This window comes from Lacerta agilis, chromosome 5 (genome assembly GCF_009819535.1).
Source record: "Lacerta agilis isolate rLacAgi1 chromosome 5, rLacAgi1.pri, whole genome shotgun sequence".
NCBI classification, from domain to species: Eukaryota; Metazoa; Chordata; class Lepidosauria; order Squamata; family Lacertidae; genus Lacerta; species Lacerta agilis.
Genome location: NC_046316.1, coordinates 33,974,659 through 33,988,255, shown reverse-complemented (window position 1 = coordinate 33,988,255; position 13,597 = coordinate 33,974,659). Strand labels below are relative to the sequence as shown.

The following is a 13,597-nucleotide window of genomic DNA, read 5'->3' as shown; positions in this document are numbered from 1 at the left end:
AATGAGAAACGCTGCACTTTAACCTGTGGGTTGAAGAAAGATTCTACCGAGAAACTTTAGGAGGGGAAAGAATTATTCCACCCCCCTCTCCTAGGCCAGTGAACTACCTATTCCTGCACAACTATTTTCAAACTCAGCCAGCCTACCCTTGTCACCATGTCAACTGCTCGCCATCTGCTTCTTCATATCAGTATATCTCTGCCATCTGTTTGCCTTAAGACGGTGAAAAAGAACTGAGTTGGCCTGCTCTTATTTGCTACATGCAAATAAGGGATGAATGCCTTCATGCATGGAATGCAAATAACCAATTTCTTTTTCACAGCCCCTTGAAAGCCAGCTGAAAAGGACTCTGCCTTCCTTATGGTAGAGTTTAATATGTCACGCCAAACACCACAAATATTTAAAGATGCTGTGTGTCAACCCTCACAGTGTAAAGGAGTATGAAAGCACCAAGAACACAACGTCTTCAAAGCCTACACAGACTTACACCTCTAGGCAAACCTTACATTTCCCAAAGACCGAGGGCTTGCAATCTATACATGCTTACCTGGGAATAATTTTCATTGGGCCCAACAAGATGTACTTCCCAGTAGATATGTTTGGGACTGCATTATAAAGTATGTGAATAACACTGCCATATGCAAGCCTTTTGCTCATTTCCACACACTTTTTAAAACAGCCTGCTTCACATGCTTGTGTAAAAGGGGGGGGGGGAGGAAAAAAAATACTGCTTGCTTTTAAGACAAGCCGTAGAATGGAATGGATCGGACCAGTTTTACAATCTAACCGCTTCAACATTGTTATGGTATATTATAATTCAAACATGGGGAACAAGAGAAACTATATTCACATGGGGGGACATTATTAATCATTGATTAAAAGAGGGTTTGTTTTTAAAAAACCTAACAAGATGCCTTGATTTGATTGAGCAGCAACAGATTAAAATAAAATGTGGTGTTAATTCTGAAAGCTCTGTAAAGCATGTTGGCAAAATTGTTCTGTGTAACTCCTAAGCTTTCTATTATTGAAGGATTTGTGCCTTAGTGGTAGGGCACATGCTTTCAATTAAGGAGGGCCCAAATTGAATCCAGTTAAAGAATCTCAGCAAATACCTTGGCAGGCTGCTGTCAATCAGATAGACACTACGGTCTAGGAAGCTCCTTTACGCTGAATCAAACCATTGGTCCATGTAGCTCAGTACTGTCAACACTGACTGGCAGCAGCTCTCAGGACTCTAGACTGGGCATATTCTCAGCCGTACCTGGAGATGCACGGGATGGACCTTCTGCATGCAAAGCAGATCGCTACTACTGAGCTACAACCGGTCGCCGATAAACCTTCTGCAACCTGATGCTATCCAGATATTTCGGACTATGATTCCCATCAGCCCCAGCCAACACAGCTGGAGAATGCCAGGTTGGGGGAGGGTGGTCTAGATAGCCCAATGGATGGACCTACAAGACAGCTTCAGGACGTTCCAACGTTAGTGCTACAAGGATCCTGCCTTCCTCCCTCTGTTTTCGTGAAACTCAACTGCTAATCTCAACTGCCTTTTGAATGAACTCTTGCTATGACTAAAATCAACACCACAAATACAATGATGTAAAAGCACTTTGCAAACATTGAACAGCATAATACACCTGTTAAGGTGGCAGTGCTATGTCAACTCATTATGAGACAGATACACAGAATGAGAGCTTGATCACCAGGGTTGGGTTCCATAAAAAATGCACTTCCAGGCCCCAAATGACTAAACAGAGTGACTGTTGAGAATGCAGGAATGGGTTGTTGTAGCTTCTTTTAGATGGGTTGGCATCCGTCTGCCTCAGGAGACAATGGAAGGGTGCACTTCAGGAGTGAAGTCAAATCGATGGAGAGTTACAAGCGCCTGCTGTGGCTGTAGAGACCAATGTTGGTAAATGGTTGGATAACTGTCTCTGGTTGTTGTTTTTTTGTTTGTATTGATTGGGTTTCACGCAAATCACGCACCCAGCAAGAACAGTTTGCAGCCTGACCACAAAGACTATGTCAATATGGGGTGGTGGAACCCACTGTATTCTTGAGCTTGTGAGATCATCAATAAAAGAGAACCGCAAGGTTCAACGCAGTTAAGGAACAGGTATGGGTGAAGTGGGGATCAATCTAGCTTGACTGCTGTGGGCTGGATAACTGCATTGCTGAATTGCAGCACCTTGACAGTTAAAGGATGGTGTAGAAATTTTAGTGGCGGGAGATTCGGGGAGCAATTGAGGGCAAGATATGCAACTTCAAAGTGTGTATCAGGTCACTCGTGTGTGAGCTACTAGCCTGGATTGAAGTGTCCTGCCACGTAATCACATGAGCACTCTGCAACAAAGCATGAACTTCCAGTCAGTCCATTACCACGAGCAACGTAAAATAAACTGTGTAGAGGCACAGTGGACTGCAACTGGTGATTGTAATGCAATATTCATAACAATTGCCATCTAAATATAAGAAGAGCCCTGTTGAATCAGACTAAAGGCACATCTAGTTTGGGCATTTGTTCTCACAGTGGCCAGCTAGATGTCTATAGGAAGCCCACAAGCAAAACACGAGTGCAGTTGCACTCTCCTCATGCTCTTAAGATATATTTGCACTTCAGCCTGAATAGAGAAAGTCACCAACATTTTTTTTGGGAGGGGAGAATGTTCTCAAATACTTTCTAAGACCTAAACCAAGTTACAAGAAAGAGATCCCGACTAAATATCAGGAAGAACTTTCTGTTAGGAGTAATAGCTGTTCAACAGTGGAATAGACTCCCAGAAGACATGGTGGACTCTCCTTCCTTGAGGTTTCTGAGCAGAGGTCAGATGACCTGCATTGGGGGGGGGGGGTTGGCATAGATGACCATCAGGATCCCTTCCAATCTACAATTCTATGATTTTATGATCTCTTCTTCTACTACTACGTTTTATTAAGCAGACAAAAAATCTAGCTTGCTGAAAATTTCAAATTAATAAGTATCTTCCTTACAGACTACAGCAGACATGATAAAATCAATGGCTATTGTAAGCAAACAGGGTGAGCACAAATGATAATATAAGTATGATTGGGAATATATTGGAAATCTGCAGACTAATAGGGTTTTTGACTAGGAAACTATATGACTCCAAACAGGGAATCCTGAGAGGAATGACAGCCCCCACTGATACAGGAATCCCTATTCCTGTAACTGCACTACACACAAGTTTCTGGAAGTAGTCTCCATTGAACTAATGGAGCTTACTTCTGAGTAGACATGGTTAGGGAATGGGCTGTAAATGTCTCCTACTGCACTGCAGTGTTTTCACCCAGGACCCCTCATTCTACTGATCTTATTTGTCTCCCTCAAACCACCATTGTCCCCACTGATCTGGCACTCAATTTTGCACCAACTGATTCTGTTAACCTTAACACCCTTTGCTCTGATGTCTTAGTTCCCACCTGCCTAGGGCCATATCATTCTCAGGATGCCCACAATGGTCTCTCATCCTCAACAATTCCACCTTCCTCTCCTTCCACCGGCCTTTCATAGTTCATCTAATGTACCCGGCTCAGTTGTTCTCATTAGGGCCCAACGGACGTTCATTCCCCGCATGCCCATTATTGCCAACTGGGGAAGGGGCAGCGGCTTGCGCAGCAACTTGTGGCTCGCAGCCAAGGAGGCCTTGGTGCCTTCCTGTCATATACAGTCCCTTGCTCATAAATCCTTCCTTTTGTCGCCGGCCAGCACCACTATTACCTCCTAGCCTCCTCCTATCACTTCCTCGTTGCAGAGGAGTCAGCAAGCGAGCCGGCCAGATGCACGGTCCGATCCCAACTTGCCTGGAGGGAAGGAGGAGGCGGCAGCAGCAGCGCCGCCGCGTGTTTGGCCAGCTGCCCTGTGGCGCCCCGTCGGGGCGCGCGAGGGAGATAGGTTCTCCTCGTCGTCGGCTCGGTGAGCCTGCCTCATGCCGTGTGCACCTCGGCCCGATGCCCGGGGTTCGGTGGAGCCCCGCAGGGAACCGAACGGACTTCTTCCCCTTCTTCTCGGACTTCAGGGGCGCCAGCCGCGTGGCGCTCAGCGCCCTGGAGACGGCCGTGCTGGCGTGCATCTTCGCGCTCGCCCTGGCGGCCAACGCGTGCGCCATCCGGCTCCTGGCGCGTCGCAAGCGGAGGCTGAGCGTTGCCAGCTGCTGGTGCTCAACCTGTTCTGCGCCGACCTGCTCTTCATCAGCGCCATCCCCATCATCGCCGTGGTGCGCTGGACCGAGAGCTGGACCATGGGCCACGCCGTCTGCCACCTGCTCTTCTACATGATGGGCCTCAGCGGCAGCGTCACCATCCTCCTCGCTGGCCGCCGTCAGCCTGGAGCGCGTGGTCAGCATCGTCCGGCTCCGGCCCTCGAGGACCTACAGAGGCAGGCTGGTGGCCGGCCTCCTGCTGCTCATCTGGGTCGTCTCGGCGCTGGCCACCCTGCCGCTCTGCCTTTTCTTCACAGTCCAGCCGCTGACCAGAAAGCACCAGGTGAGCTGACCCTATTAAAACAGACAAGAAGGCGGTCTTTTGTTGTTGTTGGAGGCATGACAAAAAGGCAACCCTTTTACAGCCCAGATCCTAACAACATTTACTCGCATGCCACTGATTTTTGTACAACTTGCTTTCCATTAAGTCTGCTTAGGATATGAGCCTTTCCCCTTAGGCACAGTTCCTCCCACCCACACCAGTAAGAAGTTGACTCAGAAAGTCTGGCTATAGGCTTGGGACAGCACCATTGAACTTGGTGGGGCTTGTGTCACAGGAAACATTTACAGAAGCAGCCTGCCTGCTATTATATATTTCTTAGCGAACACCTGCAAAATCCCATGCTACATGTTGATTTTTTTGGGCTGAAACTAACAACCCCGGTGTCCTGCCTTCAAGATATGCTCATTGGTGGCCTCCCAAATTCACCCCCCCCCCAATTATGCACTGGAAGTGCAAGTGGGGAATCTAACTTGATTGCACAATGAAGTGTTGAAATAGGTGTTAGGGGATAATTGGTCCATGTGAAGTTAGTTCCACAAAGAGAAAGATTTATTGATTTTAAATTAATAATCCATTCCACCCTTGCCTAAAGGTTTGGGGTGAATAACAATGGAAAAGCTTAAAAATACAATTCAGTTAAGTCAGAATACCATTACAGAGTGCCTCACTGTCGCCGTAAAGCCAAACCCTGTAGATATTCCATGCTTCTGAAGAGCTGCAAGCTTGAACAATGTTGAATCTCCGGAAGAGATGGAGAAGAGATATAATTTCAAATTGCTCCTATTGTATGGGGCAGCCAATAAATCTCCTTTGCTTATTGTTTGAGCTGTAAACCCTCCATATAGTCTGCTGTTTGCGTTTTCTAACAATCCAGTGCAGCCCCTCCTCATATAAATGGATATAGAATCAGCTATGTACACTTCAAAAATGCATCCAAGAAGTGCCTCATGTAAGTGTGCATAGGACCGTAGCCTTTGACAAACGGTGCTGACACAAAACCCCACACATACATCAAGTAAAATATAAACATTGCCACCCGACCCCACCCCCACCCACCATGGCCCCTTCCACCTCTTTTCCCCTTTTCTTCCTAATGTAACACTATTGTCTCAACAAATGAAACTGACCTGTAGAAAATGTAACATGAAAAAGAGACTTTGCACATACTTCTGTAAACCAAGAAACCTTTAATAAAAAATACCAAAAAATGGTTCTGAAGATAATTCATGCTTCCTGTGCTTTTGCATAATTTCAGATTAGATATTTCACATCTCTATTGGACAGAGAGTAGGGAGATATAACATGGGAGAGTCAGAGACTGATTTTGCAGGGATAGCCAATTGTGGTTCCTTCCACAATCCATCCACTGCCATTGGACCATGCTAGCTGGGCTGAGGGAATGGAGTCCAGTAACATCTGGAGGGTACGCCGTTGGCCTACCCACTTGTTGTGAATTGTGTGGGAGGGATGGAGGACCCAGCAGAAATCTCAGAAAATCTTCTATGTTCTATGACGCTATTTCCCGGCCCCCCCTTCAAACAAGCATCAGCTCTGTATTCTTTTGGGGCTGTGCCAATCTGAACAGAGAGGATTGTAGTCATTTGAAGATGATGGATTTGTAGGAATGGCTGACTGCTGCTGTTTGCTTTTATCAAGAGGCTGTTATTCTCCACCATGGTATCTCTGCTCCATAACTTAAAGGGCCTTGCGGGAGAACATGGCAACATGGGTCCACTGCTTGTGGCTTTGTCAAGCTCTATATATCATTTAAGAAAACTGAAAGTGGGAGAAAATCCTATGTTCTAGAGACCAATGGTAAATGGCCTGATAACTGTCTCTGGTATACAGGGCTTCAGGAAAAGCACAGGTATTGCTGAGATTTCAGTGGTGCTCTCCAAAGGCAAGGCTGATTATTATCAAATCCTTGAGTCCTTCACTGAGAGTACATAGTGAGTAGGCATATCAAAGGAGATGGCGTAGGCTCAAAGAATGGGTTTTCATGATTTTGAATCATGCAAGCTGACTTGAACACTTGGATGGGTAATTAAATGCGGAGAATTAAAGAGTCCCTTTCGGGAATTAGTAATTGATGCATGGCAATCTGAAGAAAGATTCCTGGGGTTAGAACTGGAAGAGACCCAAAACGTCCTGGCATCTAGTCTCCTGGTGCAAAGCAGGATCAAGGTAGTTCGAACGCATTCCCAGATCAGTTTATGACAACCTGAGGAGAGCCTGGCACAAAAGGGTGCTTCTAGGTGCTTCTAGGCCAGCAGCTCCAGCTGACTCATGGATGCAGGCTGGCCAGATACAAAAGAAGGTTCTTGCACCTTCAGTAGCTGTGTAGAAGAGAGACTTTCAGAAGCTGGGGGTTTGTCATGTCAAAGTAATCCTGATGAAATTCCACTTCTGAACAACTATTCAAGCAGGGGTGAGACACCTGTGGTCTTCCAGATGGTGTTGAACTACAGCTCCCATCATCCCAGAGCCCCTGACCATTAGCCATGCTTGCTGAGACTGATGGGAGTTGGAGTCCTAACCTTCTGAGAGGCTACTGGTTTGGCATCATTATATTAAAACAGGGGGTATCTTTCAGATGTTGCTAAACCTCAGCTCCCTTCAGCACCAGCCAATGGTGGAGGAGGACAGCAGTTGGAGTCCATCAGCATCTGGGGGTGCACCATGTTGGCTGAGCACTTTTCTGCAATTCCTCTTGTCCTGCTGCTCTTTAGCGCTCAGTCGGAGCAACAGCAATTCAGGTTTTCTCAGGATAGACTTTGCTCTGATTAGATGCTAAAGAGCAGGTTTTACCTGGTAAAGGAGTGGGGCAAGGGGGAAAACCACACAAACCCGTGTTTTCTACACAAGTGGAAATGTGGGTGAGCCCTCAGTTGTGAAGCTCATGCAAAAGGTCCCATATTAATTCCCTGACCCCTCCAGGTAGGACTGTGAAAGATCCCTGTTTGAAACCCTGGAGAGTCAATGCCAGTCAGTGTATACAGATAAAAGTAAAGGACCCCTGGATGGTTAAGTCCAGTCAAAGGTGACTATGGGGTGTGGTGCTCATCTCGCTTTCAGTCTGAGGGAGCCAGCGTTTGTCCACAGACAGCTTTCTGAGTCATGTGGCCAGCATGACTAAACTGCTTCTGGTGTAACAGGACACTGTGACGAGTGCCAGAGCTCATGGAAATGCCGTTTACTTTCCCGCCACAGCAGTACCTATTTATCTACTTGCACTGGCATGCTTTAGAACTTCTAGGTTGGCAGGAGCTGGGACAGAGCAATAAGAGCTCACCCCGTCGTGCAGATTTGAATGGCCGACCTGATCGGCAAGCCCGAGAGGTTTAGACCACAGCACCACTCGCGACCCCTCAGTGTAGACCAGAGGTGGCCAACTCCCAAGAAACTGTGATCTACTCACAGAGTTAAAACTGGCAGTGATCTACGCCCTTTTTGGGAGGAGGAAAGCCCCATTTTTTGTGGGTACGGGGCAAACATGCGTCTAAGTCTGACTTTTCTTTAATTAATCACAGACACAGACATAATGCACCTTGATTGTCAGATTTAAAAACTATTAAAATTTAGGAATTTATTAAGAGTTCATAATAAATACTATTTTTTATCAACTGACTTGGTGCTATTTAAGTATTGGATTTATTTGCCAAAAAAGCAATGAAAGTTTCTCCTCAGTTTGCCTGTTAACCTTTCAACTTTCAGTGGCTATGGGAAGAGCACAACATGTGCAAAATTAAGTTTAGAATTGAATTGGTGACTAGCCTTTGCAAAACTCTTCATTTGTCATGGGTTCTACAGTACATAATGAAAGGAATCCCCCTAATTAGTAAACTAAAAAGGCTAAAAAGTGCTATGGAGTGCCTAAATTTTATCAAGCTTCTATACTCATTAAAACAATCTTTAAAAGATAAAATCAGAGAGCTCACGCTGACTAGGTGCTGTTCGCCGTCTTCACTTTCCTAGCACTGCATCAGCTCTGTGAGATTCCACTGAAGGCAATTCATACATCCTAGAGCTCTTGTTGTGGCAATACCTGTAGGAAGCTACAGCTCAGTTGGATATACAGTGGCTGAAACAATCTTTTAGGTATTCTGTTCCCAAGTTGCCTAGGGCTTTGCACACCATATTGTATCTTTCACACAAGAACACACAAGCTCTGTTGAACCTATGCATTGCTTGAAAAGCAGACATTTATGTGACATGTAAGATAACAGGAGAGAGTCATTAGCAGCAAATAATTAGATTACGTTCCCATTTTTTGTCCGCCTTGCAGCTGTCTTTGCAAGGAAATCACATTTAATGCTGGTAAGATGAGGTCAGATACGACATTAGCTTCTAGTATTTGTTAAACTATTTAATCACATTGTCATAATTGTTCAAATTGTAGGTGGTGGAGGATTTTTTTGTTTGTTGGTTGGTTTGTTGGTTTGTTTTGCTTGCCAAATCTTGTGAGTACACTTTTATCTGAATATGTTCCAGGTGAAAATCATAAATGTATTTTGCTCATTAACTATTTTCGTAGATCCTGTTTGGTTAGTGGTTAACTGTTCTAAAAACAGGCACCAAGCCAGAGCATGTTGACAGAGGCGTACCTGGGGGCTGGAGAAACTGGCTCCCTCCAGGAGTGCTGGCCTGGGGGCGGGGAGCTCAAAAATCACCTATCAAATGACGAAGTGTATGACGTATATGTGTGTGGAGATGTGCCACTGTTGTTGCAGCAAGATCAAAAACAGGAGAACCTTCCCGTCCTTCTGGGATCACATAAAATGTAGTAATTTCTAATGCGTCTATTGCACTAAAGTGTTTTTCTTTCCTGTGGGGAAGCACTGATACAGCTCCTTGCCAAGGGCACAAGGTCTCTAGGTGCGCCTCTGTGTGTTTCTCAAACATCATGGTGAAAGCAAACACCCAGACTAAAAACTTACAGGGATTTTGTTCTTTTCTTGCAGGAAGTGTTAATTTGCACCTTGGACTGGCCCAGCATTTCAGGAGAGATTGCTTGGGATGTGTCTTTTGCCACTGTGATCTTCTTAATACCAGGATTGGTCATCGTAATTAGTTATTCAAAGATTTTACAAGTATTTATTATTATATTATATTATATTATTATTATTATTATTATTATATATTAAAAGATGCTAACAGAGTTACCCACAATTAAAACTGAATCAGAATTCTCATAGTAAATGGAGTTTTTAGTTTTAGAGATGGTAATAAGAGGCCACAAGTGGTCAGCAAAAGTAGCACACTTCCTAGTTCTTAACAGTTTTATTTTAGTTCACTTGCTATAGTCGCAAAGCCTGAGCTGTTTATCACTTCAAATCCTCAACATTTAATTAATCTAGGGCTAAACTGACATGTTATATTAGGTATGTTATTTAAGCAATGTGATTCAGACAGCCACTTCTCACTCTTAAACTGAAAGCAATCTCAGCACCCTGATCTAGATTGGCACCATGGTGTGTGTGGGGGGGTGTTGACAGCTTTTCTCCTCCATGCCATTTTCCTACCAGAAAATCACCCCAAAGTTGCTACTTGCCGTGAAAAAATGGATTGTCCCATATAGACACCCATTTTGTTAAGATCTGTCAAGGAGGCCTTACCATCTTCAGCTGAGCCTGCTATATGGCAGTGCACGAGAGAGCCTTCTTGGCAGTGGCACCCCACTTTAAAGAATTCCCTCCCCTCTGTGATTCATGTGCTGCCTGCTCTTTTACATTTTAGATGCAAAGGGCTTGGTTATTCCCCCAGGGTTTTAGCAGAATCTGATGCTGCTACTGACATTTTCCGTTGGCTGGTTGCGACCGACCAACCTTATTTTTATTCATTGCATTGTGAATTGATACTGCTTCATTTGCAGCCTGCACTGCAATTGCTGTGCAATGAAAAGTGAGTAAGAAATGTTTTGAATAAGTAGCACTCTGGAATTTTCATCAGGAAACTTCTTCTCCCTGCTCCTGTTTGTGGGTAATGCAGTGGCCAAACAGCACTGTTGAAAGATGTTGTCAGTATTACACATTTCCCAGGAAGGTGGTGCTAGAGAGTTACATATGACTTAATCCTCCCTTAGTCAGAAGATTATGCCTTCCTTGTAGAATTCCATTTTGCCATCAAGGAATATTTTTGGAAGTTAAAAGACAATAAACTGTATTTCAAAGAACCTCTTCGTTGTACTTTGCACTAGAAACATTTGCAATCCATTAACTTTCTGTAGATTTAGTATATTTTATAGCAAACAATATATAGACATGGTATGAGTCAGACTATTGGTCCTTTCCAAATGAGCTGCAGGTGAGAGGAGCAGTAGTCTGAAACATTTGGAGAGCACCAGGTTGGGGAAAAGCAGCTCTAAACTGATATTGTTTCCCCATCTGAGAAAAAGCAGTTTGCAGGTGGAAGAACAACGGATGAGTGTGTATGCAAAAATAGTTTCCTGGCATTGCAAAAAAACAACAACAACACATTAATTGGATTAGGGAAAGCAAAATGAGAAGCAGTAAGAGAAATATTTCCCCCCCATAATATTCAAACACTATACAAATCATATTTGTGTAAGGATTAAATGCTGCTATCCCAAGAGGAAACAAAACTACTAATTTCATTATGGTGGAACAGGACAGCGTTTCCCCTTTGTCATAATGTTTCACCCTCTTCCAGTGCTGATTTTGATATACCTTGATTGTAAGTCTGACTGGAGCATCCCATATTATTTTGGCACCTTGCACACTTCTAAACAATCGGCATATTTTCCTTGGATGCAGCAGAATTTGGAAGGCAGGCGTGACGAAGTGATGTCCACATCATCTGCAAGCTGCTAGTTGTGGCGAGAGCCTTTCCTAGAGCTGGTACTCTTTTTTTAAAAAAAGAAAACAACACATCCCAGATGTGAAAACAGCCTCTCATTCAAAAAGAAGAGAAAAGTACATTATGATTACCTGTATATTCCTTTCCTCTCAGGTAGTTGGGTGAAGGTGTGGGTACATTTACCACAGATATCTGGCTCGTGGGGAAAAGGGGGGGGGTTACCAAAACGTGTTTAAAAATGTGTATTTTCCTGCCATTCACTTTACCCTTGGAAACTTCTAAAGGAGATTCCACAGCACCCCGTGTCATTTTTTTCATTGCTGAGCTGTTCTTAATCAGAAAAAAACTAATAATTTAATTGATATCTAATGACAGAGTTTGGGCAGCAATTTTAAAGAATTAAAATATATTCACTGAAATGTGTTTTTTTATGTTCTAATGCAGATTGCAAAAGAATCAAGGAGACGTCTTCATGCTGGCATGGCCTACTCAGAGGGTTATCACATTCGAATTTCCCAGAAAGACTTCAGACTGTTGCGGACTCTGTTTGTATTGATGATCTCTTTCTTTCTTATGTGGAGTCCGATAATCATCACCATTCTCCTCATTTTAGTGCAGAAATTCTATCCAAACGTGAACCTGATGCCTTCTTTTTTCTTTTGGATAGTTGCTTTCACATTTTCCAATTCAATTGTCAACCCAGTTTTATATAATGTATCCCACTTCAGGCATGAATGGAGGAAAATCTTTTTATGCTGCCCAGGTCCTCTTGGAAGAAAAGCGCTTGCCACAGACACTACGCTGAGGCAGAATAACAACAGACATTTTACCGTGTCTGCTATTTCCACATAACCATGTGATGTTTCTGACAGCGGTAATCTCACCAGCTTCTTAGAACAGTGTGCTAAAGAAAGCGTCTGGGAAAGAGGGAGGCGGGTGGAATTAAAATATCAAGATTTGCGCAGCATATTCTGGTCTTGGGAAATCTTGGTGCTGCAGAAAACGACCTTGTAACTCTCCCCATATCAAGATGCAAGGGATACTGATGCTGATGGCGTTACAACAGAAGTTAAAATGTTGACTTCAGAGCGTAACTGAGCTCTGCAGTTTACTATCTTCCAGAAAGTGATTGTATTTTGTGGGATCTTTGGCATGGGGCAGGGACGATGATACTTCCTTGCGTGAGAGCCAAAGAATCGGCGTTAACAAATAACAAGTTTAAAAATGCGTAAGTGGCAGAGACACAGCCAAATGTTCACATGTGACTGCTAGGTTTATAAATGTACAAGTAGCTGCCAGCCACAGGGAGACTCAGCCATTCAAACAGTACTGTGTATTTTGAACGTGTCTATGGGTTTTCTTCTTGTACTGGATTCGCGCCTAGCTGGTGTAAAAAGGTTGCTGGGGTATGAGAAATATACAAGATGGTGCATGTAGGGCAGAACCCATCACCTGTTCAGCCAAGGGAGTGAGGGATAAGTGCAGGTGGGACTTAGCACAGGCAGCTCCCCTTCCATCCACCGAACAGATGAAAGCACATGATTGTCAGGGGCTGGTCTGGATCGGAAGATTGGGGAGTGCAATCACAGGGAGATCAGCTCCTAACAGAAGAGGAGGGGAAATGTTTGTCGTCCCTGTCCCCACCCCACCCCGCTTCCAGTGTTTCCAGAAGCAGAGAGACAGGCAGGCACAGAAGCTGCTCAGTTGAGAAAGGAGCTACCCAGCTATGAGATAGTAGCTGAGCAACCAGAAGGGAGGGAGCAGCTGGAACCCCTCCCTCCCCCTGAACTCAGAGGTCCGAGCGTGTCATAGAACAAATGAGATGCAAGGGGGGGTGAGGCACTTCCCATTGGCGTGCTTCTTGCTGCGGAAGTGGGGAAGAATCAGAGTAGGCAACTGATAACCTTGCGGAGGGTTGCCTGTTGTGCTTGTAACATAATGCTGTAATTAAAGGACTATAAATCTAGTCCTTAGATTTATAGCCCTTTAATTACAGCATTATGGTTGAGATGGTTGGACAGTGTTCTCGAAGCGACTGGCATGAGTTTGGCCAAACTGCGGGAGGCAGTGGAGGATAAGGGTGCCTGGCGTGATCTGGTCCATGGGGTCACGAAGAGTCGGACATGACTGAACGACTGAACAACAACAACAAATCTACCAAACGCTCATTAATTTTTATCTGTGTGCTACCAGAAGGGAGAGGGGAACTCCCGTACTTGACAATGATGCAACAACCTTGTTGAAGCTTGCCTAGAGCGAAATCAGTGCCTAGATG

General features: G+C 44.5%; 1 protein-coding gene across 1 annotated transcript; it reads left to right on the top strand.

The window, feature by feature from the left end:
• The first annotated feature begins 3,972 nt into the window (after window positions 1-3,972).
• FFAR4 (free fatty acid receptor 4) lies at window positions 3,973-12,723 on the top strand. The gene is given in 5 exon segments (XM_033148065.1): window positions 3,973-4,171; window positions 4,174-4,328; window positions 4,330-4,506; window positions 9,468-9,596; window positions 11,767-12,723. Coding segments are annotated over 5 exon segments (1,068 nt in total). The 3' UTR covers window positions 12,175-12,723.
• The last annotated feature ends 874 nt before the right edge of the window (window positions 12,724-13,597 follow it).